At 41.5% G+C, this 27,492-nt stretch overlaps 1 protein-coding gene across 1 annotated transcript; it reads left to right on the top strand.

The window, feature by feature from the left end:
- Window positions 1–1,379: 1,379 nt before the first annotated feature.
- pdss2 (prenyl (decaprenyl) diphosphate synthase, subunit 2) lies at window positions 1,380–25,465 on the top strand. Its single transcript, XM_026308107.1, has 8 exons — window positions 1,380–1,844; window positions 8,272–8,406; window positions 13,754–13,952; window positions 18,411–18,485; window positions 19,432–19,605; window positions 21,099–21,230; window positions 21,850–21,885; window positions 24,649–25,465. Exons 1-8 carry the CDS (start codon window positions 1,612–1,614, stop codon window positions 24,802–24,804), a joined length of 1,140 nt encoding a protein of 379 aa, XP_026163892.1. The 5' UTR covers window positions 1,380–1,611; the 3' UTR covers window positions 24,805–25,465.
- The last annotated feature ends 2,027 nt before the right edge of the window (window positions 25,466–27,492 follow it).

The raw sequence follows: 27,492 nt of genomic DNA, 5'->3' as shown, positions 1-27,492 counted from the left end.
GCATATGAATCGGTGGTATTTCGGTAAATGGAGGGAACAATAACAAGTATACATAATACATGTGTATAAGCTGGGTGTTTGTTGTTTAAGTCTATTCAGAAAATGAGACTTCAGCTCCATGCTGTGTAAGCTGTCCTTGATAGATTTTCTCCCCAGTCCAGTAATAAGCAGACAGAGTAGGATTCAATGAAAGCATTGTTACAGCTAACGCTGCCAGGGCATTTCCCTATCATAGTCTCATACTGTCACAGGGATTGTGTTACATGAACTGAAACATGAGGGCGCTCGTTTTTAATAATTTCATCTGTTTGGTTTTAAGTAGATATTTCAGCAGATAAAGCACCTCTAATCCTAGTTTTCTTTTTCTTTTTTTTACCTCAGCATAGTCCTGAAAGTGGATCACATTCAGACACAACTAAAAACAGGTTTTATCCAACAGTATGTAAAATTTCAGCAAACCTGTTCTTGATTTACAGTAATCTATCTTAATAGAAAACATGCAATTGTCCCTATAATTTCCAATTATTTGAAAAAAGCAGTGTCAAACTGTTGCTGATGTGTAAATGTCAATTCGATGAAAATCAAAATGTGAGACAATGCCAGTTTTACAGCTATGAAAACAACAATATATAAAACCATAAGTGATGTTTTGCAATGATCGAGCATTATTTACACAGAAATCATAGCTCAGAGCTGCCCTCTTCCAAATGTACGCACAGCACATGGGTCCTCGAATTACCACACCATTGACTGGTATATATAAAAGTTATCAACCCATGATCTGGACATACTGTGGTGTAGTAATTATTTTATATTTCAGTATTATCTAGCTTATTAGGCCTATATCTTCATGCATCAAATACACTAAGAAGTAAAGTAATAATAACTTGTCTACTGATTTAAACTAAGTAATCTAAATAATGACACATCATTATCATATTATTATTTAATTACACAGCATTTATATATATAATATATATTCCCAACATGTTTCTAATAGCCACCTATATCAGATTAGATCTGATATAGCTGAGGGCGCAGGTTTTGGGGGTGACCCCTGTGCGTGATATTCCCATGCATCCTTGTTTTCATTTGTGGTCTTTGACAACAGATGTGCACCAAGCATAAACGCTTATATTGAACAAAGTTAAAGTGATATATTTTAAAATCTTGTACATGCACATATGGCAAATAAATATTTGTATGTAAAAATGTATAAATAGCGTATGACAGAGTGGAACCTCGTTTTTAAAACAACTATAAATTGTGACATTGTCTGATTTACTAATGTTTATACCGAGTTTGGCTCCGGAAGTGTTTTCCATCGAGGGGGCGTGTCTGAATTTGGCCGTCGTGACGTTTTACGTCGTATCGTGTGACGCGTTCAGAGATGGCGGCTCGCAGTGTCAGGTCGTGTGTTGTGAAACATGGCTAGTTGCTCTCACACTGACATTATGTCGAGTCTGTTGGGGTAGAAAATTAGACAGGTGAGCCACAGGACGTGTCAGGGCCTTAGCGGCTGAATCCGGTGATAACGTTTAAAGATGGTAGTCTACACCTGCACGGCACTTCCCGTAACCGTGTCAAACTAGCAAAGATACTAGAGAGAAAATGCTTCCAGTTACATGGTCACGACTGTGCAGCCGAGGGCAGAGGACCCTGAGTCTGTTCTCCAGCTCGACACCTTCAAACTGGACTAAAGTGGTCTCGGATGCAGAGAAGATCGTCGGATATCCCACGTCCTTCATGAGTCTGCGCTGTCTGCTCAGTGACGAGCTCAGTAACGTCGCCCTGCACGTTAGGAAGCTGGTGGGAACTAAACATCCTTTGCTCAACACTGCAAGGTAACGCTGCTGCACTTATATTCTGCTTTTCTCTAATTAAACCGAGTTAGAGTGGACTGTACTGAAGCCGAAGCTCAGGGATTTAGATAATCAGCTTGAAGTTCGTGTCATGTGTAAAAAGTTCATTGTCTGTCTCTAAAGGACGGACAGAGTCGCGTCACACGGAATAAAACCAGTTGGAGAGAATAAGACAAAGTCAACAGAAGCAACAAACGGCACATATTCATTTCGATCAACATTCACAAGTGCAGTGTTACATCATTACCTAGAACTGCCTCTAAATTTCATGATCAGCATTTCTACTAATTTTACACCTTCTTACCTAAAAAGGAAAACCAGTGGATCCTTTGACAGTCCTCATGTTACATTTATGTTGTTGTTACACACTTGACCCCCATCTGCAGAAAGCATAGTATCCCATTTCCCTCCATAGACATGTGGGTATACAATTGTTTCATTATCACATACACAATTATGCATGTATGTAAATGCTGAGGAGAGTTTTACACAAGTGGAATGTGATTTGAGTCACATTGGCACAGTGGAAAAAAGTCGGACTTAAACCCTGATAACACCTGCCACACGCAGATGTTGATGTATACAGCTAATATACAGTGGGTACGGAAAGTATTCAGACCCCTTTAAATGTTTCACTCTTTGTGTCATTGCAGCCATTTGCCAAAATCAAAAAAGTTCATGTTATTTCTCATTAATGTACACTCAGCACCCCATCTTGACAGAAAAAAACAGAAATGTAGAAATTTTTGCAAATGTATTAAAAAAGAAAAACTGAAATATCACATGGTCATAAGTATTCAGACCCTTTGCAGTGACACTCATATTTAACTCACATGCTGTCCATTTCTTCTGATCCTCCTTGAGATGGTTCTGCTCCTTCATTGGAGTCCAGCTGTGTTTAATTAAACTGATTGGACTTGATTAGGAAAGGCACACACCTGTCTATATAAGACCTTACAGCTCACAGTGCATGTCAGAGCAAATGAGAATCATGAGGTCGAAGGAACTGCCCAAGGAGCTCAGAGACAGAATTGTGGGAAGGCTCAGATCTGGCCAAGGTTACAAAAGAATTTCTGCAGCACTCAAGGTTCCTAAGAGCACAGTGGCCTCCATAATCCTCAAATGGAAAAAGTTTGGGACGACCAGAACTCTTCCTAGACCTGGCCGTCCAGCCAAACTGAGCAATCCTGGGAGAAGAGCCTTGGTGAGAGAGGTAAAGAAGAACCCAAAGATCACTGTGGCTGAGCTCCAGAGATGCAGTAGGGAGATGGGAGAAAGTTCCACAAAGTCAACTATCACTGCAGCCCTCCACCAGTCGGGGCTTTATGGCAGAGTGGCCCGACGGAAGCCTCTCCTCAGTGCAAGACACATGAAAGCCTGCATAGAGTTTGCCAAAAAACACATGAAGGACTCCCAGACTATGAGAAATAAGATTCTCTGGTCTGATGAGACCAAGATTGAACTTTTTGGCGTTAATTCTAAGCGGTATGTGTGGAGAAAACCAGGCACTGCTCATCACCTGCCCAATACAATCCCTACAGTGAAACATGGTGGTGGGAGCATCATGTTGTGGGGGTGTTTTTCAGCTGCAGGGACAGGACGACTGGTTGCAATTGAAGGAAAGATGAATGCGGCCAAGTACAGAGATATCCTGGAAGAAAACCTCTTCCAGAGTGCTCAGGACCTCCAACTGGGCCGAAGGTTCACCTTTCAACAGGACAATGACCCTAAGCACACAGCTAAAATAACAAAGGAGTGGCTTCGGAACAACTCTGTGACTGTTCTTGACTGGCCCAGCCAGAGCCCTGACCTAAACCCAATTGAGCATCTCTGGAGAGACCTGAAAATGGCTGTTCACCAACGTTGACCATCCAACCTGACAGAACTGGAGAGGATCTGCAAGGAAGAATGGCAGAGGATCCCCAAATCTAGGTGTGAAAAACTTGTTGCATCATTCCCAAGAAGACTCATGGCTGTACTAGCTCAAAAGGGTGCTTCTACTCAATACTGAGCACAGGGTCTGAATACTTATGACCATGTGATATTTCAGTTTTTCTTTTTTAATAAATTTGCAAAAATTTCCACATTTCTGTTTTTTTCTGTCAAGATGGGGTGCTGAGTGTACATTAATGAGAAATAAAATGAACTTTTTTGATTTTGGCAAATGGCTGCAATGACACAAAGAGTGAAAAATTTAAAGGGGTCTGAATACTTTCCGTACCCACTGTATATAATAGTTACTGTTTCAACTATGTTTGTGGATGTTCTCAAGCCTTAAAGGACTGAGGATGGATGCATTTACCTTCATTGGTGCAGCACTTCATTGATCTGACAGACTTGTTGAATAGATGCCATTACTTCACATATCAATGAAGAGCGTTCAAGCATTTGCTGTTTTTTCTTAAAAGGGGATATGTAAAAAGGCAAGGGGTACAGGGTTTATCTGTCTGATGTGCCCATCCAACACTTCATATTTATCAGACACAAATCAAACCCGTTAGCTGTTACATTTTAGGAAAATTCAGTGTGATGCACAATGATGATATGTAGTAAAGTACATATCTGCAGCCCCTTCAGAAAGCAACAAGTTACTACAGCAGACATGGGCTGCACTGTCAAGCCTTGATGGATGCAATGGAGAACTCCCTCTAGACAGAAACAAAGTAGAACTGCTAACAGTTTAATAGATAATATGCTGCTCTATGTGAATCATGAGGAACTTCCACAAAGATTTTTGTCGAATGTGGACATTTTAAAGTCTGTTTAGGTGAAGGAAGTGAAAAGGTTATAAATTAGTGCTTTTTTTGCATGAATTATTCACTATCAGAGACAATTTTAACCAAGATGTGTGACAGGTTGTTCAGACCTCCTCAGACTATATGCAGATGCTGCTCCTAATCTTTGCACAGACCAATGTGGTCAATAAATCCTGTGTTTCTTCTTAATACTGTAATTTAAGCAATACAATAAATGGACTGATTCTGTAGACAGTGCCGTCTATTTGGGTACAAATCAAGTTGAATATGATTCTACAGACCTCTAACCATTATTAAGCTATGTGTGTATTAAGGCTACTGGAGATGATTCGATATGCAACTGCAAAGCTGTAACTGTATAATAATGCAGGGGGAGCTAGAAGATGCTAACATCTCCCAGATCTTATTACATCAATTTATTGTATTTTTTTTATGTTTTATCAAAGAAATCAGGATCTCAGACAGCCAAGGCAAGAGAATGAGATGAGAGAGTCCTCGAACTCAATCCCGCCATGCAGCCAAGTGTGTTGGAAACACAAGCCCAAGGGTGTAATAACCTATACATCTAAATTTGATATGACAATCCACTTAGGTGTTGTAGCAGGGGGCGGGGGAAGCAGACCTCTTGACAGTCTGACTCCTCACTGTCAGCTTGGGTTGGCTGGTTCGTATTTCCCAGTGTCTCCGCCTTAGACACACAGCAGATAAAAATATCCACAATAGCAGACAGGCAGACCCTCGTGGAGTTGGGTTTCGGTTTTTCCTTTCCTTTCATTCTCAAAAACTGCAGCTCAGCTAACTTTGCCCCAGAGTCTGGAGTTACAGCGAGGGGACTGCGTCCCAAGAGAAGAAACTTTGCTTGCTGGAGAGGACAGTCCTTGAGAGTTCAATTCTACTGCTGCTTCCTGTTCTTTTCTAATAGTTTTGCCTTTGATTGTCACTGCCTCTATCAAAGCAGTGACCATTAAGTCGACTTTGAAGCACAGTGTTTTTGCCTGCTGCAGCTACAGCCTGGCCATGAATGGCTGCAGAAATTAATCTGTAATTTGTAGGCTTTAGTATCAGCTAATAACCACAGAGGCTCAGAGACAGACTTAAATGGCCCTTTGATCAAAGCCAGAGGAAGATCACTTATACACCACAATAATAATACACCACGTGTCAGTATGCAGCTGTCACAGATCATCACAAACACATCCTTCTTTAACCTAAAACCCATGAAAACCTGATTTTAAAGCTGGAGATTTTCACAGCATTATTTATAAATAAATAATCAACAGGTAAAGTTTATAGTTGAAAAAAAAATCTTTCATTACTGTATGTGGAGTATTGGCCACTCATTTTGTTGGTGTGTTTTGATTGACAGTGGCCAACAAACAGTCTGTCATCACCTTCACCTTGTTCCAACTGAGTCCCGTCCACTTGAAACCAGCACAGATTTTAAAAAAAATGTTTTTAAAAATCAGAAATCTTGAAGCTTTAAAATTATGATGAGAAAATATGTTTCCAAAGCCTTTACAACCAACTCCACATTATATCTGGATCCTTGAAAACCATGATTGAATTTTGAATGCGAGAATCAAATCCTAGAAATTGAGCTAAACTGCTGCTCGATATTCTGAGCTCATCACGATCATAACCTTTAACACATGCACATAGAGACAGGTCAGTTGCATAAGTTCCGTCCTTAAGAAAAATTGTATTGGGCCCATTCATTCGTTCACGACAGGGACAGTGAATCGATATGACACAAAAAAATGTGAGGTCATCCATTTGCATGCATTAATTCCAGCCCTTGCATGCGATGGCTAAAGTTCCTGAATTCCTGCGCTGCTGTGCAGAGCAGAAGGCGTGGTGACCTGTTCACAACCCTTTAAAATGACACCAGCCCATTTTTCCCTTTTCGCTCCCTCTCTCGCCATCTGCAGCCCTCACTATCTCGCTTTTTCCACATCATCCTTGCCCCACCCCTTTGCAGGAGGGCGGTTGTGATTGATTGATGTATGCTGGTGTGGATAGTGACATAAATATTAATCATCTGCAACCCTCAGGCCACTGGCTTACCCAGACTACACAGGAGGAGTGCAGCTCTATAAGTTTTAGCTCTTTAGTGTTCTCCATTCAGCAGGTCATGCTGCTGTGTTCTTGACTGTGTCAAGGTAGTCACCATTTTCCAGTTGAATAAAAATTTAAAGTGACTATAAATAAATCTGATGACCTGTGATAGAACGCAGCCCCACATAATGTCGTCTGTATTGTAAATTTTTGGAAACATGAGGTGTTTTCTGTGACAGGTTTGGGTTTTGGGGAAGGAACCAAGCTTCAGGGTATGTGCTTTTTTTTTTTCCTTTAAGCACCAGCACATTGTGAATCACTCATGTATTTCCTCTGTCATCTTTTCTTGCATTTCTGTCTCTGCTGCTGTTTCCTCCATCTCCCCTCATCCCCTCCCTCTTTTCATGCTCTATCTCTCGCATCCACTCTCTCTCCTGGGTTCCTCCACCTCCCCCTGTGGTGCAGGGGTGGGTCAGAGAGGGTGGAGGTAGAGGTGGGGGTTTGGGGTTGGTGGTAGGGGTGGTGAGGCTGGTGTCTGGGCAGCGAGCGGAGGGGGGCGTGGCTGCTTGTCTGCCTCGGAGCCCCTAACGAGAGCGTGATTCATGGCACAAGGGGCTCCCATAGGGACGGGATTAGAGGTGCTCTGTCTAACCGCTCCCCGGAGAGGGTAAAAAGATATTTAATCTGCCCACCACACAGGCCGTGTGTGTGTGTGTGTGTGTGAACGTGTCAGGAGGTTGTTGGCTAGGAGGTGGGGGTACCCCCACCCTCCAACCCCCAACCCAGGAAAAAAAAACAGTCCTGCACCGAATCTATCAATTACATTGCTGTTATTTCTTCTGTCTGATCTTTAGCTCAGTGGTCCCACGAACATGGAACACCTTACCTACCCCAGCACGCTCAGCAGCCCCACTGCCAATATTAAAAAAAAATGTTGAAGACAGAATTCTACTGCAGCTTCTTATGCACTTTAAAAGATCTCTCATATCCAGCACTTAATGTCTCCCAAAACAAAAGCATCGCTTCTTATGGCACTTAGAGTTTGATGTCTTTTCTCTCACTTAGATTTTTTTTTTTTGCTTGCTTTTACTCTTGAAGTCTCCCTTTCATCACTGAAAAGGAAACATGCACCTACATCCTGGGGAGCATTCCTGACTTGCTGTGCAGTCGTAAATTGATTTTCTATACTATACAAATGATTTTCTGTTTATCCACAACACTCCTTGTTCTCATGGGTTGTTCGCAAATTTATTTTTTTCTTTCTGCAGCTGCTTTTTTAGAATGCATGTAACTGCCTGATTCTGGCGAAACAACCTGTGATGTCTCTAATAGATTTTTGCTTTTTGACCATTTTTGTGCAATTAGTTTTTTTACCTATTGTAATTTGAGCATTGTTGTGTTCCAAAGATATTTTCTCATACACAGTTCTTTTAATAGTGATGTACACCTCAAAGCTAGCACCATAGCACATATTCAGTATTTGATTTTAAAGTGTGTAAGTTAAGGCGCAGAACCTGCAAAACAAATAATGAGTTATCTGCTATCTGTGATTCCAAGCTTTTGTTTTTGTTGTAATGTACTGACATGTTTTCCTGCAGGGGCTTCATTGATGACAGCAGGAACAACCTTCAGATGAGGGGACTGGTGGTCCTGCTATTGTCTAAAGCTGCGGGGCCAAACCATGCAGCGTCCGATCTGCTGGCTCAGGACATGGTCTGTGGCATTTACCCCAGGTAAGTCACCTGCACTGACAGGCAGTGGGTTGGAGGCTCAGGAAAACTGAATGCATTATTGTTTTACTAAAGAACTATATTTGTGCTAAATCCTTGCTTGTTTATTAGTAAGGCTGATCAATAAAAGCATCATGCGCTTTGTTTTGGGTTTATTGATGTGTCTTTCCTTCCTAATGTGCTACATTTCCTGAATGTTTCTGCTTGTTTGACATGTATCAGACCTCAGCATGATGCACCAATGAATCCTACCTAAAACATTGCTAACTGTGAAAAAAATAGCTGGTTGCTCCTGTTTTGCATCATGCCATAGTTAGCTTCCACCAAGCAACTTCTGTGGTTGAATACATCAACTGAAATCCACGAGTAGACAAACTTTCTGACTGAAATTGTTATCTGAATTTTTTTATTCCTTATTTAATAGATTAGATAAGATGATAGATTTTTATTTAACATATCATTTTAAAGGTGTAATGTGTAACGTGAAATATTTAGTAGCATCCAGTGGTAAGATTGCAGAATACAACCTACTGAGAATCCTCACACCCTAACCCCCAGTTTGCAGGTGCGAGGGAGGGTACAGTGGCCATCACCATACAAAATGTGATTTCCAGTCTAGGTCCAGTGTTTGGTATGTCCGTTCTGGGCCTCTGTAGCAACATGGTGGTGCAACATGGCTGCTTCTGTGAAAAGAGACCCGCTCCCTTTGTAGATTTAAAAGACTCAAAAAAACCCAAAAAAACGCAGTGGTTGGTATTTTCTATAAATTACACACAACGTATTTTGTAACACCTGTAAACTGATGTGACTTTTAGTAGAAAGCTTTCAGTATGATTGATCTGTCTAAACGATGCCCAAAGGACACTTGTCAACATGCACTTTACAAACTCGTCAGTTCTTTTCTCTTTGAGTGGGCTCTTCCAGGGTCGTCTTCTACGGAGTGCACTTCCTTTCAGAAAGTGACGTACAATGCAGCTGGACACTGTTGGACCTTGAACTCAGAGGTCACCTTATATCTGCTTTAGATGCTTTCCTTAGTTGTTTTTCAGTTTAAACTGGAGTCAAGTTTCCTCTTGTGTCATCATCTAAGGAGATTTGACCTTAAATGTCTTATTCATAGCAGCAGCTGTGGTCAAAGAAACATCCAGCTTCTTGGAGATGGGCTTGTAATATTTACTTTGACTGTGTTTGGCAGTTTTTTTCTTCCTTATCTCCTCAGACAGCTCTCCTGTTTCCTTTCTCTTGACGATGTTGAGTGTGATGCACACAGTAACACCAGCGCAGTGACAACTTGTCTGAATGACATGTTTTACTAATTGAAATCAACAGTCTGCTAGAAATATCACTACAATCCACTGATTTGTCACCACGTCTAAGGGCAACCAGTCATTTTGTTTAGGCCCTTTTAGATGATCTAAACAAGAATTCACCTTTTTTCAGTGCAAGACCCAAAAAGGTGATGGCACTTATGTCCCAGTTTAATGGCTGCTGAAGGATAAATAGTGAAACAAAATCCTTGTGTCAGGTATTTCTATCTTGTCCTCTGTGGTTATCATCCACATCAATTCATATAAGTGAAGCACTACGTCATCTTGCAACTATGATGGAGTATAGGAGCAATATAGCCACAGTTAAAAGGTGGGAGTTTTTTTAGTTCATTTACTTTAGATTGAAGTTAATAGGACAAAATCTTTCAGTGTCTTTTCAGAACCCGCTTTGTGACTACCGTGCCATTGCTGCTTCTTATTTTAGGCTAGAAAATGTGCATGTGGCAAATAAACTTTTTCAATGCAAAGTTATCTTATAGGACTGTATTGGGTCATTTAGAATCATACAAAAAGTTTCACCTAATGAGCACTGGCACAGAAAAAGAACGTTGAACGTATTTTCTAGCAATAAAAGCTAGAATAAGTCAGCATGAAATGTTAATGACTTTGTTGATTCCATGCCTTTTCTTCTAGCTGCACCATGAGGTTGACACTTCTGGCCTTTAGTCAAGTATCTCAATTTCTGTAGGATGGATTGCTGTGAAATTTGATACAGAAAACCACAGTCCCCAGAGGATGAACCTTCGTGACTTTGGTCCTTCCCTTATGTTTCCTCTAGTGCCATCATTCGGTCAAACTTTCAGGTTTCACATTGCTTTGGTTTATACACATGATACAAAATTATCTATGTAATCTTCTACAGTAAACTGTTGTGATTGTAGGCTCTTTATTCCTATACACAGTATAAATGAAAGAAATTTACTTTATGACTGGATTAGATGTTCCAAACTACCACATTTGTTGATTTTTTTTTTTTTTTTTTTTTTTTTTTTTTTCATGCATATTTAAAAGTGGTAAAAAGAATTGCTGCTGTTGAAATGCTTCAGGTAGCAACCTCAGTGTCTCTGACTCTCACACATAGACTACCAGCATGCAGCTCAGAACAGGGATATGGGTGTGTGCCAAGTGGTTTCCAGAAGTGACTGCTGTGTTTGGCGTGGTTGTGTGCTGGGTAGCTGAAAGGCTTCTTTCTTACTGCTAGCTGGCACAAGGTACATATGTGTAGTGGAACCGTGTCTGTGCAGAAGCCCCCTAATATTAGAATTAATTGGACTTAACCAGGCGTTGTTGAAGCGCTTGAGTCCTGTCCTGCTCAGGCTGTGAGGTTGAGCCGCCTAGACACATTACTACACACTCACCTCATGTCACGACCTGGCACTCACATCTCTGTGACAATGGATCACTGAATCCAACATGCAGCATTCCCTCACCCATGCATGATGGATGGTCCGAATCCAAACACACAGGCACACACACACAGCGTGACTTGATCACCTCATTTGCACTATCTTGCTCTCTCTCTCTCCCCCTCGGCACTCCCCCCACCTCCCCTGGGCTCATTAGCACCTCTGCTGATGGAGAAATAGAAGGATGGTGGTAGTTGGGGTGGGGCGGGTTTGGGGGGTGATTGAAACCTCCGGGGGCTGGTCTCCTCCCTCCTGACAGGCAGCATTTGTAAAACATTTCCCACTTTGCTGCCTGACACTGATGATTCACCAAAGCACCATCATGATAGATGGATAGATAGATGGATAGATAGATGGATGGATAGATAGATAGATAGATAGATAGATAGATAGATAGATGGATGGATGGATGGATGGATGGATAGATAGAAGGATGGATAGATAGAAATACAGACACACTCACACACAGTCCAACTTGCACCCACCACACCTCTTAATTTCTTGTGACAAATGAAAGCCATGCCTCGAACACATCACACAGGCTGCCTGATGGACAGGCCACCTCTTTAAATCACACACAGGGACGCACTCAGATCTGCAAGGCTGTATTTGATGGTGAGGCAGACTGCGGAGGGAGGAAAATGGAACAGAACAGTCAGGACAAGGGGCGTGGTGAGGGGCGTTACACCTCGGCAAGATGGCATCGGTTGCTATGCAACTGGGTACCAAAGCTATTTATACACCGGCCCCCTTGTCCCCCTTTTTTCCTCCCCAAGCTCCACTGCTACTGATCAGGACTGCTAGATTGGAGGCGCAGCTTTGGGATGTGTATACACCAGGGTTCAAGCAATCTGGTTTTGTGTTCTGCTTAAATTAAAAGTAGATCCCAGTGTTGTGTGTTTCCTCATATTAGTTCGTTCCTGCCAGGACTGGTCTTATGTCTATGCTGAGCCACTGAAGCCAAACCAGCAGAATTCATGAATGCCATAGAAGGTTTTAATACCTGTAGTTATGTGAGGGTGTTGTGGGAAATGTTGAAAATCAATAACTTTAGTCATCATTAGCATCATTAGAGTTTTACATTACTGTGATGGAGTCTGTTCATTTGTCTCATATTTAATTTTGTTGTTTAGTCAAATCATTCCCATCTGATGAAAAAGTATTTAAACCTGCAACTTAGCCATTTTATTATCAATTTATCTGATTTTTTTTTTTTTTTTTTTTTTTTTTTTTTTTTTTAATTGAACTGAATCATCACTTTGTCTCTAACACATCACAATAACGGTGTCTTGATATGGAGCATGAGTAGATGTGTGCTCATGTCTGTTGCTGCTGTTTTTGGCTCAAGTATGACCCCAAATCAGCCTGAGCTCTTTGTCATGCTCCTCTTCTTGTAACAATGAGTTCTCTTCCTGAAACCTGTCAAGTGAAGCCATCACTCTGTGGCACCTTGAGAGCCTGTGACTGTCAATCTGTTAATTTCTTCTTATTTAAACCCTGAACTTATTAACTCTCATTTGGGGCACCCGTGTTGTTTCCCTGCGTCACCGAGCACAGAAACCAACCAGACAATGGGTGTGATTGAGAGGCGAAATAGATGACATTATTGAATTTTAATCACATCTTTTCCACGCCAGCGTTGAACACGGCAATTACCTGGATACAAGACGTGTGTGTTTGTGTGTATGTGTGAGTATATGTGTATAGAAAGGGGATGGAGCGCAAGGCAGACGACTGGCTCATCAGGTTCTCAGAGCGGCTGAAAGAAGGTCGTAAGTGGCTATCAGCGCACCCAACCCTGTCTGGATGGATCCCTCCTGTCGCAGCGTGGCGAGCTCCTTCCATATGGAGAGGGGCCTAATTATCCCCCACCAATGACTGAATCAACATTTGATTATATCCTCCCTAAGGCTGCTCTGAAAGCCTCTATTCAGAGACCACTTTTATGTCTTTTCTCTCATAATCAAGAATGGCTGTTATTTGCTAATGATCAGTTTAATTTCTTTTTTTAACACAACTCCTGACATGCTCTGCGACAGGATGTCTGACATATCTGCCTGTTTCTGCCCTTTAGTATCACTCATTTTGACTTGGAGGGTTTTAAAGACGAACTGTAGCTGTGGAGAAATCTCTTATGTTTTTTTTTTTTTTAAATATGTAGTAATTTTGTCTTTTAATTTGAATCATGTTTCAGAATGAGTTTGAATGAACGTTGATGGTCCCAGCAGTCTTTGTTTGAAGCAGTGTTGTGTATTTTAGTTGACTGAAAAAACAAGACTCCAACATCTGAATATTGTAATTTCATTGACTAAATAGATGTTTTCCTTTTTGCTAGACAGATTAAATGAAAACTCATGAATCTTTTGTTTTGATTGATTGCTTTGTGGTTAGCACACCTGAATATGATGCCATGAATGAGTTTCCAAACTTGCCAAACCTGCATATTTCACTGGCATACAGACAATGAAAAGGCTTCTGTCAAAAAGCTCTGTAACTGTCAGGCCTCTGGAACGTCTCTTTTAAAAGCTGTCGCCAAAACAAAGCGCTGCGATTTTTTTTTTTGTTTTTTTTTGTTTTTAAAGAAATGTATCTTATTTATTTTTGTTTCTGTCATAGCCAGAGGAACTTGGCAGAAATCACAGAGCTGATCCACACAGCGGTCCTGGTGCATCGTGGGATAGTCGATCTGAAAGACTGGACGGTTTCGGACGGCCCGCTGAAAGACATGGAGTTTGGGAATAAGGTGGCCGTCCTGAGCGGGGACTTCCTGCTAGCAAACGCTTGCACAGGACTGGCCCAGCTGAATAACACCAAGGTACGCTGTCTGTCCTTAACAAACGCCACTGCAGAGAAATATCTCTCCTGACATCAGTGATATTAATGAGAAACCATGCTGTCGTCCAATCTCAACATCTCACACATCCAATAATCATATACTGCAGTTCAGTTCCACTGATTGTGGAGTTTATGGAATATTATTGCCCATCATATTCATCCTTTTAGCAAAACAACATTAAAATCGAAATCTGCAGTGTCCTCTTGTTTTGATTTTCTCTCACCAGTGCTGAGTATACAGAATCCCGTTTCACTATATTACAGTATAGCCGGATGATTCCCAACCTGGGGCTGCAGGATCAGTCTGAATCATCTTCCCACAGGAGTCCTGACGTCACATCCAGATAAACCTCTGTTCTGGTAGCTTCCCTAACTCACCGTGAACTCCCATTTATCATTTCTTTCATCACTCGTACTGATAAAATACAAACCTGCATTCGCCACAGCAGTTCCTGACCAACTCACTCATGAACCTGCCTTTGTCTAACCATAACATTTAGCCAACAGAAGACTAGGGCTTATGGCAAATGTTGCTGATTAATGACAGCTAAGAATCAAAACCAATAAATAAAAAATTATAACAGATAATTTTATATATTATTATGCCTGCAACCTGTGATGATGCATTAAGAATGGACATTGCTTGGCAGCCAAGCTCATACCGTGACTGTAGGTGGCAACCTTTGCTTTTTCTCTTCACCCCTTGGTAAGAAAATGGGTGACCATTATGCTAATGCTAACTAGTTTGGTAGTTTGCTTCAAACTGGTCAGATAAATTAGCAGCATATGTAAAACTCACAGAATCTCACATCAGATCCTGCAGTCATCTACACATCAGCTCTGACATTAGGTGACCTACAGTGTTTTGTATGTGGGAGACACCATAGACATGTACATCATGGGAATCCTTGTTATTGAGTTTTCAGGTTTGGACATGAGTCTAGCGGTGGTCTTGGAAGTGCACCACAGATCATATCTACTATGTAGCCTGGTAACCCCTGCGCTGACAGATGCTGTCACCACACTGCTCCGTCAGAATGTGGTTGCTTGAGTGGATCAAAATAACCCCCTTCCCCCTTTGCCATCAGCAGATCCAGTCCTTATCACCTTCCCCACCGCTTCTTATTCAGCACACATAATCTGGTTTTATGTCTGCTGTATGGCAGCCAAGAGACATCTTCCCAAAAATATGATGTAAGCAGTATCCATGGTGCTGCTTGTGTGGAAAACATAGCAGGAGGTGTAAGGAGTCAATTTTCTTTTCTTTCTTTTTTCTTTACAAATTACAGCAATAGAAGTGATACTGTTATTTCCTTTGAAAATGGGGGAAAAAGCTGAGAATGAAATGATAAGCTAATGATGATTTAAAAACATTAAATGTGCTTTCACACCAGGCATGTTGGCATTAGTTGGACTTTTGGAGCATCTCTTCCTATAGTTTGGTTCTTTTGCAGGGTGATGACAGAGCCCTTCAAAACCAGGTAGCACCAAATTATCGCACAGCACTGTTAGAAACTGCTGGTGTTATTTTTCCAAACAAACCTTTGCTGCTGCTTATTAGGACTGTGAACATAATCTGATGCAACCACAAGAAATGTCCCCGAAGTTGAAGTTTTTAAGGGTCATAAGGAGGTGGATATCTGATAGCCAGCAGTTACTCATGTTTGAAAAGGTTAGCAGAACAGGGCGAACCAAGAGCAAACCTCAGCCTGTACTGATGCGCATATTCAGCTGTGATTTTCATGTGTATGAACAGATGTCAGTAGAGATGATGGTTAACAGCACTGACAAGTCCATCATGCTTATCTACACTTACTGGAATGGGATTTATTTATACCTGGTTGGATCATTGCTTTATCCATCCATCCATCTTCTATACCCGCTTTTCCCGGCTCAGGGTCACGGGGATCTGCTGGAGCCTATCCCAGCTCTCTCTCGGGTGGAAGGCAGGGGTCCACCCTGGACAGGTCACCAGTCCATCACAGGGCCACATATAGACACACAAAGACAGACAACCTCACACACTCACACTCACTCCTACGGGCAATTTAGAGTCACCAATCAACCTGACATACATGTTTTTGGACTGTGGGAGGAAACCAGAGTTCATTGCTTTATCTTTAACATTTAATCTGAATTGGATTTTTCCTTGAGCTAACATTAAAATCTAGTATAGGTTGAACTCCAAAAACACTAGATCCTGTTTCCCATGATGCAACTGAATGGCTTCTTTAATTAGACACTCCTGCTGACCAAACGCTCATGTCTTCATTTGATTATCCAGGCTTTATGTTTCAAGTTTTTGGTCTCAAGTTGGACATAACCCTGTTGATACCATCAGGCTGATTAGCACTCCTTGTGGTGTATGAACTGAGATTTGTGTGTAAAACTGGTGGACTGCTTCTTTAAAAACTGTATCCAACCCGCTTCAGCTGGATTAATAAGTCATTCAAATATATTTGGACAGTTATAAACTTAGAATTTCCCCTAGGCAAATACATGAGGTCTAAAAGATTTCCTTTTCGTTTATTAATATCTGTTAATTGTCTGATATTAATAGGCCTGTAACAGCTTTACAATGTGTTCAGCTGAGTGCGGCTTGACTCTTAAATTACAAACCGACAGTCTGCAAAACAGTGGATTTTCTCTCTATTCTTGTAGCCTGTGTGTGGTCACTCTACAACATTCCTTTTAATACGCAGGGTGACAGATGAGTAGTTTTTACAGCTTTCGAAGTTTTTCCTCATTAAACAGCCTTTTTTTTCTTTTAAGGCAGTAAGTGTGATGGAGATTATGTGTCGTGGCCTTGAGAGGAAACCTATGCTGCTACTTGTATAAACTGTAAAGCAATCTCGCCATGGAGCTCCGGTTTCTCCCCTCTCGCAGACCTGTCGGCAAAACACGATCTGCCTGGATTTGGGAATGGAGTAAGGGGGAGGCAGGGGGAGAGCTTATCTGATACTTTCCAAAAAAAGACCCCCACTGGCCCCCACTTCTCAAGGCAGGCCAGGCAGAGACACCACATCTGGTAATACTGTAGGCACATTGTCCTTCCAGGTCTGTGGGCGAAGCTCAGGTTTCCTCAATATTTTCCCCTGGTGGATTCAGTTACCCAAAGGACGCTGCAAGGCTGACGGAGCAGCCAGCATCACCAGACTTTTCTGATGAACCAAGGATGTCTGGGATGAGCTGAAGGAGCTCTAATTTTAACCTCATTCATCTGAACTGTGCAAGCGTGGCCTCGACTCTCATGTCCACACTGTTCTCTGACTGTGAATGAAGTACAGATGGATCATCTTCAGATTTCTACTCATTCATTAAGAGCAGCCTTTAAATAAGGATTTGAAAAGATGTGGCCTCTCGTCTGGTGGTTGATAAAGGGGCTCGTAGTGTTTCTAAGTTAAAATGTAGTCATGCATGCCCCCTGTAAGAGGAAGTGGGCAACTGCAGTCTGAAACAAAACTCAGCCCTCAACTGTGCTCTTTTTTCATGTTTTTCTTTTTCTGGAGCTGCTGCCCCTTGTAAATGCATTTTATGTCAGTTTCCAAAAGTGTTTTTCTTGTGCAGTATACTGATTTAAGTCAACTGATCACAGAGTAGTGATCTAATAAACTTGAGGACAGTTTTAATTTTTGACTTTATTCCTTTTAATGTGCCGCTTCTGCAGAAACCCAGCCATCTGTAAAAGCTGTAAATATTAACAGCTTAATATGGTAATGTACCACATATAAAAGTCCAAGTGAAATAAGTCTTGAAATTTTTTTTGGTGAAAAATGTAAGCAAAGACGACCCAGAAGTCAGATCATCACTCCAAAACCTTGTTGTCTGCTCTCTGGACAACTACTTATTTCATCTCGCCATCTGCCTTTTAGCTCCATTTCAGTCCCTCAGACCAGACAGACACCTGATCTGGCTCTCTTGACTGGACTTCTCTATAAATATGAAGTATAATGAATGAAGTCGAGTCTGGATCTGCATCATGAAGTCACAAGGAGCTCCCCTATGGCATGATAACGAGCATCTGAGTTTGCAGCAGTTCACCTGGTTTCCAGCCCTCATGTCACCTCCGATTGAGTCTCCAAACCAGCTGTTCAGATGCCAGCCCTGTTTGCTCACGCTTTAATCAGCAGCTTAGCAGCTCAGCACTTGCACCCAAAGTCACTTCAAGCAGGACACATGGCTGCTGATGGACATGTTAACTCTTGTGTAGATCAAACCTGAAATCTCTGGCTCAACATAAGCTCTATAAGCATTTGGCAGAACTACCTGCTTATGTTCGACCTCACATTCAGATGCGACTTACTAATAATGAATTATTTAGCTTTGTCTTCTTTTCTCAAACAGGTAACAGAGTATGATGTGTGAAATTTCAATTTCCCAATAACACCTAAAGTTCATTATCTGTTTTTCTTTCTCTCTCTTTTTTTGTATTTCACAGGTTGTTGAATTGATCTCAAGTGCCATCAGGGATTTAGTTCAAGGAATCTACTATGAGAATTACAGTAATATTGAGGTAAATCATCTATTTCCCTTTCATACATCTTTTGAATCATTTGAATGTAATGCAGCAGTCCTTCCCCCAAAGCAGTCTTTGTAAATGTAACTACACAATAATGGGATATACTGTTTCTTTATTACTTGATAGAAGGAAAAATGTAATAATACCAGCATTATTATTTATTGTAAAGCAGAATAACAGTGAAGAGTGAGCTGTTAAATTCATTTAAGCCACAGAAAAATGACTTTTCAAAGTTTGAATGCTACAAAGGATATCTCGCTGCTTTGCAAACAGACTGACTTTAGACACTGCTGGCCAAAGAGTAATGAGCAACAACAGAAGACTTGTGATAAATAAGGAATTCAAATTGACCTCAGTGTTCAGGAACAAGTTTCCTTTAATTACACTGTTTGTGGGCTCTTAAATAGTCCTAACAGACGTTTAAAGGAGAATGTCACCATGTAACAAAGATTCTGTTTTAGGCCTCATGTTGAGAGATTATCCTGGAGATGTTAGATTAAGTCCTTAGAATGGAGAGTTTTCTATGTTATCAAGACTTTTACAGTTTGTCTTACTTATTTCCAACAATGCCTGCATTGGAAGGACTGTTTAACCTTGTTGTCCCTCTGGTGTTGTCATGCTTTATGTTGGACTTCTTTGTGGGCATAAAGGAATAGTTTGTGTCAAGCTACAACAGTGTTTTCCTGCTCTGGTGCTGCATCCATCTCCCAGCTTCACTCTGCTCCAAAGAACTGAGGTTATTTGTGGGGCTTTTGGGAAATACTGTGCAAAATGTGCTGTTACTCTCTGGTGCACATCCAATTACATACAGAAAAATAAAATTACAGGAGGTGGAGGGGGTTTGTTTTGAAAGAGGACTTGTGAGGTGCTCTGTGAAGTTGTCGAGGAGAAACAGTGAGAGCTCACGCCTGCGGTGGCTCTGTCTCTGTTTGCTCTGCAGGAGAATAGACTCACCGATGGCGTTGACGTGGCGTCATGGGAGGAGCAGGCGTTCCTGTCCCACGGGGCACTGTTAGCCAAGAGCTGTCAGGCTGCCATGGAGCTCGCCAAACACAACAAGGAGTTGCAAAGACAGGCCTACAAGTACGGCAAGCATCTGTCGCTAGGCCACAAGGTAAGTGTGAGTGTCCCACCCACCAACCACCACGTACCAGTGAAGCTGGTCTTTGGAGGATAAATCAATAAGGGCAGCACGAGGTCAGCACCGTGGCAGTGGGCTGTTTTTTGAGATAATCACAGTCGCTTAAAGGCCCTTAAACCCTAATTTCTCAACCTGGTTCTGACTGTAGGTGATGGAGTCTTAGAAGAAAATATGTTCTATCATGTCAAATTAGGAAAGTTTTGGTTGTTTCACATAAGAGTTTTCAGTATTTCTGTTTTTGGCCTGGCTTCTCTTGCTGGGTTGAAGTGGGCGGGACATATTTGGAAAAAGGTGATGTCACATGTATGTGTACATCAGAGTTTAGCCACATTTAAAATACAGAAATACAGCTTCATGGCAGTAATGTGGATGTTTGTTGATTAAATCACACTCACTGAGACCCAGTGAAGCAGATTATGGTATTTAACGAAACATGAAATATGTAACTCCTGCATTAATTCTTTGTCCTTCTTAGCATTTTTCATTCTTTAGGATCATGACATTTCAAAAATATTCACAATTCACAGAAAAGTGAAAAGATACAATTTCTTAAACTGAGGATAATACAGAACTATTTGAAGTTTTTAGAAGTTTTAATATGATCCTTTTCTGTACTGAACTTTTGTCCCTCCTGACCACCGTACTCTTTCTTGTTTGGCTGTGAGATGGTCAATTCAAAGCAAAGGAATGAATCTAACAGGCTTCTGATTCGCTGCTTGTTCCACTGATATACTTGAAGCATCAGTGTCTAAACTTCTGTCTCTGTTCTGCTTGGGTAGTTAATTGGTCTTATACTAATATTAGCATGTCTTTTCATCAAACTCTTCGAACGATAACTGGTTTGATCTTTAAAAGAAAGGTGAAAAGGCATAAAGTGATATATTTGAAATTTTAAAAAGCACAGATGAAAATATATTGGCTGGTAAAACATGATCAGTTTTTAATATTCAGTCAATCCTTTGTAAGGGACGCAGTTTTTTTTATACACTGGCCTGCCAGTACATTACATTAGAGTTAGAGTGTCTAAGTGCCCACATCAGAGACAAACGTATCCTGTTAAAATATGGATTCATTAGTATGTTAATCCCCAACGTAATGCAAATGTTCAAACCTTTTTCAAAGTTCAGAGGTTTTCTGCCGATTCTTGTTGGTGCTAGCCTAAAAGTCATGCATAATGATCCCACTCACAGGGCGGCATCAGTACAGCTCCTCCCGCTGTGGCTCCCTATCTGCAGGCCTCAGTGGCTACAGGGAGTCTCAGCGTGGGAGGAAGCAGAAATGAGGTCTTTAAAGGAGAACTATCCTCATCAGCATAGCTAGGTGTTGTAACTGTTGATTGTGCTTCTCATTAACAAGGTCACAGTGTAGGCAGGGACAGGGTAGGTTCAGCATTTTTTTAATTGGTCGCTGTAAGTTACAAAGTAGGCTGTCAGCCTGGTTTGACAAATGTACTGTCCCCTCTGTAGCTGAACTCTGACCTGCAGCCGTTTGTAAGGAGCAGCGTGACAGAACCGGTGTCATTCAGTTTGACCGCTGCGCCGATGGTTTTCCACCGTCAGATCATCGGCCAGGAGAGATGGCTTCATCTGCTGCAACAGGTACAGGACAGATCTTCAGTGTCACCACCGCAGCAGCCAGTAGATTTGTCTGCTTGTTGGAATGTCAGGAAGTCTGCGAAATCAGCTCGTTCCTCTGTGCTGTTGACCACCAGTGTCATCGAAAAACTATTAAACCCAGTGAGCCACGCCGCTGCACTGGGTGACATGTGACACTTCCTCACAAAAAACGTGGGGTACCTACTGGATATTTTTTTAAAGTGTTTCAAAGGCTGAGGAGAGCCATTCATGTTTTAACAACAGTTTTAATAACAGTCGACCTCAAAACTACTTGATTTGTTTTTCCTTATCTGCCTTACACTTTTCAACATTTTTCATTCTTAAACAATTTTTATTGTGAGACAATCAATTAATTTGACTTTTATGATGGTTCAAGAAGTTTTTATCAGAGGTTTTGACTCACAAGTCAATAGGAAGAAATAAGGTTTAGTGGTTTCTGCTTAAAGCGGTTGGAGAGTTAACCTCAGAATCTGCTGAGACAGTCCTCAGTTTGATCACACTGTAACTTTTAAAAGTTAATGAGCTGTTGAACGTAGTGTTAAGGCAACATTAGAAGCTTAGCAAATTAGCTCATATTTACTCTCTTTTCTCTCTTTACAAGTCAAGAACAATGAGAAACAAATTGGACTACTCAAAGGTAAGCTGCTTTATTTATTTCTGACTATATAACCTGCCTCAGTCATTCACAGTGTGGCACAAACTCTGTTTCTTATGTCTTGTTGCAGCCTCTGTTGCGTTGTGTGTTACATCATTTCAAAAGAGTACAGAAAAGTAGCCTTCACTGTGTTACAACCTGCATGGATAGGATTCAAGGTTGGGTACAATGCAAACTGGGTGGTCACTTTTCTGGTGGGGAAGGAAACAGAGTTCCTGCTCAGGTGGAGTGGCACCACAGCTACATATAAAGCATGGAGCATCTGATCAGGTTCTCTCTCTTTAGAGGTTTTCCAGGCACAATCAACTTACCCAGAGCAGGCCCAGAAGCCACTGGAGGGACTGTATGTCACACCTCAGGATCACTCAGGGGGAGCTGGAAAATGCTGGGAAAGGGATCTGTGGATTCTTCTGATTAGCCTGCTGCCACCACAACTCAACTCTGGATAAACGTCAGAAAATAGATGGATGTGTGTTACTTTAGGGTCTCTGGCTGCAGCACAGCCCCCCAATAAGGAGCAAAACCAGCAATTAATGGATGTCACAGAGCAGAGGCAGAATAGATGGTGAAAGCAATAGATAACAAGTGTACACTTTCTTTAACTAAACATCTACTTAGAAAGGTTTAAGGAGGAATTCTGAAGGATTCAGATTCCACAAGCAGATTCTGAACTGGATTCATCTCTAAGTGGCCCTCCTTCTGACAGAGCATTGGAGAGAAACAGGATGTCTTTTCACTGTAACCTATATCGAAGTTGAGAAATGAGCTTTCCAAAGTCAATGTGTGAGGGAAGAAAGGGGACCGATCGGGGTGCAAGAAGAGACTGAAGCTACATGGAGGGGGTCTGTTGGTGTTGGGGGTGTTATCTGGTCCCGACTGAAACCAGAGCAGGAAGGATTCGTTACCAAGGCCTATTTGTGGAGGAGACACTGAGGCTCTGAGACGGTGGCATTGTGAGAGGATCTCCTTCAGCAGACCTGACGAAAAGGGGACATGGGGAGAGGTTCGACAGGAAGGGGACAGGAGGGGACACGAGGAGGAGAGTTGAGAGCAGGACAGTGGCAGGGATAAAAATTTAGGGGGGAAACAAAAGAAAGACCTTGGGCCCTCAAGCATATAAGTTTGGTTTGGATCAGCACCAAGATAGGAATGCATTATAATTAGAGGAGTCATTTACATTTCTGACATCTGCATGATTTAACATATGCTTTCATCCCATTAACTCTGATAAATAACCAAAAATATTTACAGAAACACCCATTTTACACTGTTGTGCATTCGGCTTATTCATTTTCATGCTGTTTTTTAACAGCCGGGACAGGGAAGGGTACAACTAATAATATGAGAAAATAGGACAGTAAAGAAGAGGTGAAGCTGACACTCTTGACTGAAATCAGCCATTGTCTTCCAGCAGCCTTCATTTAAGTAAATACAGAGCCCCAGACTGTGTGACATTCAATACATAAACAAGACTTTTGTGGTCTTTTATTTATCTTCTATTCTATTTTAATGGCTAGTTCATTTATGAGTATTTCATAATGTGTTATTTTTATTAAATATTAAGCACTTTGGGGGTAAAGTCAATAATGTCAGCTTAATTTCTTTTGTAAGGCAGTAAGTATAAAGGGTTTAACAAAAAAGGAAAAGAAAAGGAGTGCCTGTTGCCTGCAACAGGATTAAATTGCATCATTTTACATAAAGATTAAAAAATTAGATTCATTCTTTCGTTAGGTGAACAACTGTGTTTTTGCTTTTACATTTGAAATGCAGTGTGAAGTGTAAGAAAAACGATGTTACATTTAAAAAATATATATATATATATCACCCTGATCCTGATTTTTTTTTTTTTTTGAAAGATTTCACGAGTTGAATGCAGTCTAAAGAGTTCATATACGCTCCCGCTGAATATTAAAGAAATCAGAATTCACAGGATGAGATGTGAAAGAAAGCAGGATTCAAGTGGAAGCGAATGTATGTAGAAAAAACAGGATGGCAAACTTATGTACTGTAACATGCAAATGAAGACGAGTGGGAGTTTATCAAGAGAAATGGGAACATTAAGTTAATGCAGAACAAAACAAGGTTGGCAGGCGAGATGGTGTGAAATAACTATGAAAAAGAATCTTTTCTAAATTAAATAAGCAGCCAAGGTGATGCCAAGTTTGACACCTGCAGCTTTTTTTTTTTTTAAAGAAGGAAGGCCTACGGGGCTTTCCACCTCCAGAATTTATGAGGTAAAACGCCCTCAGCAAAAAGATGTTCCACTACTCCTGCAGTAAGGCACATGGAGACACCCAAATTCCATCTATCTTTATACTTACACCGTTGTTTAGGGATGATTTGACTTGATGTGTTTCTTTTTCTTCATATAACAATTGTTATACATTTAAGCTGCAGACTTTTCATACACAGATAAAGAGTTTCTCCAAATTATTAAGTAGTTTTGATTAATTAACTTTAAGCATTTGCTTTTCCTTTGTCGTGCAGGTTTATTTAAGGTGATTATTAAGGTGTTTTTTCTCCTCGTAGCTGAATGTAATAAGCTGCCTCCAGGGGGTCCAGGGGCAGCATGCAGATGCAGACTTGAGTGTTTTGTACATTGTTTTCTGTCATTAAAAGATGTGAATCTACTTTCACAGTCAGCTAACTTTCTCTGGCTCTTATCGGTTTGTTGTGTTGACAGCTGGACAGTAGCAGGAGTACCACAAACGTGACAAACTAATGTGTGTCTTTATCCCTTGACAGCTTTTGGCAGCAGTTAAGTCGGAGAAAGGTGTGAGCTCAGCAGTGGACTTATGCTGTTACCATGGCAACAAGGCTCTGGAGGCCATCCAGGCTTTCCCCTCCTCCGAGGCTCAATCCGCCTTGGAGAACATCGCCTCCGCCATCACCAAATTTTGACCAGGACATACACATCACACAAACACACACACTCCTGCTTCTAAACATGAGCCTGGAGTGTCTTTGTCTGCAGAGGCAAAAGAACGAGTTGGCACTCATGAGACAAATGAACTTTTTTTGAGCCAGCTGCTGGCTCTTGTCTGGAGACACTGTTCTGTGCTATTGTGGATGCGTGTGCACCAGAAATGCAATTGCTGTTTCCATAAATGGTCATCATTAAAAAAAGAAATCAGAACACATTACTTCAGCATCGTGTCATGCATTGAGACATAACCTTCCTCGCCTGTATGGAGAAAATATCACGCTAAGCTGCATTTTAAAACCTGGCAGTTTATTGTTACCTTGCTTATCAGCAAAGCCACATACCCAGCAGAACGTAATTTAAGATGTTTTGACGAATTTTTATTGTCATCTGGAAAATGTGCCATGAATCAAGCAGCACTTATTACAGCAAAATTCAATTTTTTCTTTTTAGAATTGCTTCACCCTTGTTGTTACTGTGCACCTCAGATGATGCAGAAATCATAGCTGCTGGATGTAGCGTGTGTTTGCCAAATTGAAGCGCGGCACCACACCACAAAATGTCTCAAAGTCATGTTCTACCAAGTATGTGCCTCTGCTGATAAGCACAGCTGCAAATAAAATTATTTTTTTTAATGGAGTTTGGTGGGGTAGTCTCTACAGAGGGGGATGTGGCATGAATCAGGAGTAGTGTCATCTATGTTGCCTTATTATGTCTGTCCCCGTCCCTGTGTATGTGATCCAAGTCAACCCAGGGGCGGGGAAAGGTCACACAGCCTCTCCCCTTGGCCCAGCCAGCCAGCGCATTGAAGCTCCGCCAAGCAGTAATTATTAATGAAGAGACCTGAGCAAATGGACAGGAAATGCAGAGGTATTGATTTGGCCGGCTGCCCTGCTCTAAGGCGTACAGGCTGGCGCCAGCCTGGTGGCCTGTGGTTTCCCAGCCTGCTGTCTATGAAAGGGAGGGAACAGTCAAGGTGTGAAACCAGGCCACCACCACCAGCAGCTGTCTGTCACAGCACGGCCACACCTGAAGGACAGAGCACAGGAGACGAGACGGGGAGGAAAAAAAAGACGACCGAGGGCACACTGCTGACACAGAGGATTCTGTGTAGCTCCAGAGAAGAGCAGCGCATGTTGGTACCACATCACAACAGCTTTCTGTGAATTGGCATTTGGTGCAAGCAAGCAGCATATGCTAGAACTGCTCATGTGGAAGTAATGCTGAGGTATTTAACTTCAATAGGTGTCTCAGAAAGAGACGCAGTTTAGGAATTGGTCCTGTCAGTAATGGTAGGAAATGACAGAATTACATGAAGGAATTTGGCAGTAATGACCTTTAGGGTACATTTTTGAGCAATCAATTTTAGATTCCAGATCAAACTTAATGACACTACAATAATCTACTACAATAATCTTGAGCATCCTGATTGACTATGCAAAACCAAGTCACAATCCAAACCACATTAGTTCACAATAAAAGACAGATTGCTGTTAAAATGACAGACATTCATGGTCTCCAGAGGATAATTACTGACTGGTCCCCTGAGCTTTTCTCTGATGTCACATGAGGTTCACATTTGTGGCTTTCAGTGATGTGTCTTGACAACTACTGGATAGACTGCTATGGAATTTGACATCATTGTGGTCGCCTGATATTTCCTCTAGCACAGCCAGTAGGTTAAACTTTATATTTAGGTACCTGACAAATTGAAACTGAAGTTAAAAATGTATCCTCTGGACTTGAGGACTGGGCCCTTTGCAGATTTTTGTCAGACTGTGATGGTGATGTCTATAAGTGAAGGGTGCTGGAGCATGAGCAGATGAAATACACTATGAGATGGGACTTTAGGTGTGTTTCCGTGGAGATTTACTGAGATTTCTGACCTGTAACTAATTTTTAGGTGTTTTTATGAATGGCTTTTACCCAACCGTGTTGAAAACATATGCACGAGCAATAACAAACAGTGTTTTCCAACTGCCACATACAATATTATATCAACATTTTCTGACCAGACACTATACTCTGTACCCTTTTTTTTGAAAACATGGAGCAGTAGTGGTGGGGGGTGAAAGGTGGGTGAGAGGATGTGGAAAGGAGATGAGAAGGGAGAGGGGAAGTGGAGATGAGAGGGTACAAAAGAAGCAAGTGGGATTGAAGTGTAAGAGAAGGTGATGTGGAGTGAACTGTTTTTTATGTCTGTTGCTGGTTTGTACGTCCATTTCCTTTACTGTTTTGGTTTCCGCTGCATAGGCTTCCTGGGTACAGCGAGGTACAGCATGTGCCAAGGAAAGCCTCAGGCTCTTCATGAAATATTTATCCTCGCCGAGAGGAGACATGAGGAAAGTTACATGGAAAGTTAAAAGGACCAAACAAGGAAGGAGGCTGAGGCACTGCCAGAATGACAAATATAGTTACTATACAAAACTTTTCCAAAAGATGAGGTCTGGCCTAAGCAATGAAACTCTTGTATAGATGTTCCCAGTAGAAATCATGCAGGCACTGAGAGTTTGATGTTAGGTTGTTTCTGTTTTTACCTTCAAGAGGAAAACAGGCCTCTTGTGATAAAGCTGAGTATTTAATGTGGAGCAGGCCTTCTTCCCTGATAACATAGCTATGGCCAACATTGATCTATGTGATATGCTGCATGGCCCAAATAAACAGCA

This window comes from Mastacembelus armatus, chromosome 22 (genome assembly GCF_900324485.2).
Source record: "Mastacembelus armatus chromosome 22, fMasArm1.2, whole genome shotgun sequence".
Classification (NCBI taxonomy): Eukaryota; Metazoa; Chordata; class Actinopteri; order Synbranchiformes; family Mastacembelidae; genus Mastacembelus; species Mastacembelus armatus.
The sequence above is the reverse complement of the archived record's forward strand: the minus strand, read 5'-3'. Positions and strand labels throughout refer to the sequence as shown.

Coding starts and splice junctions, on each gene's coding strand:
- pdss2 (XM_026308107.1), top strand. CDS start 1,612: ATGCTTCCAGTTACATGGTCACGACTGTGCAGCCGAGGGCAGAGGACC. Junction 13,953..18,410: donor CCCAGCTGAATAACACCAAG/GTACGCTGTCTG, acceptor TGTATTTCACAG/GTTGTTGAATTGATCTCAAG. Junction 19,606..21,098: donor ATCTGTCGCTAGGCCACAAG/GTAAGTGTGAGT, acceptor TCCCCTCTGTAG/CTGAACTCTGACCTGCAGCC.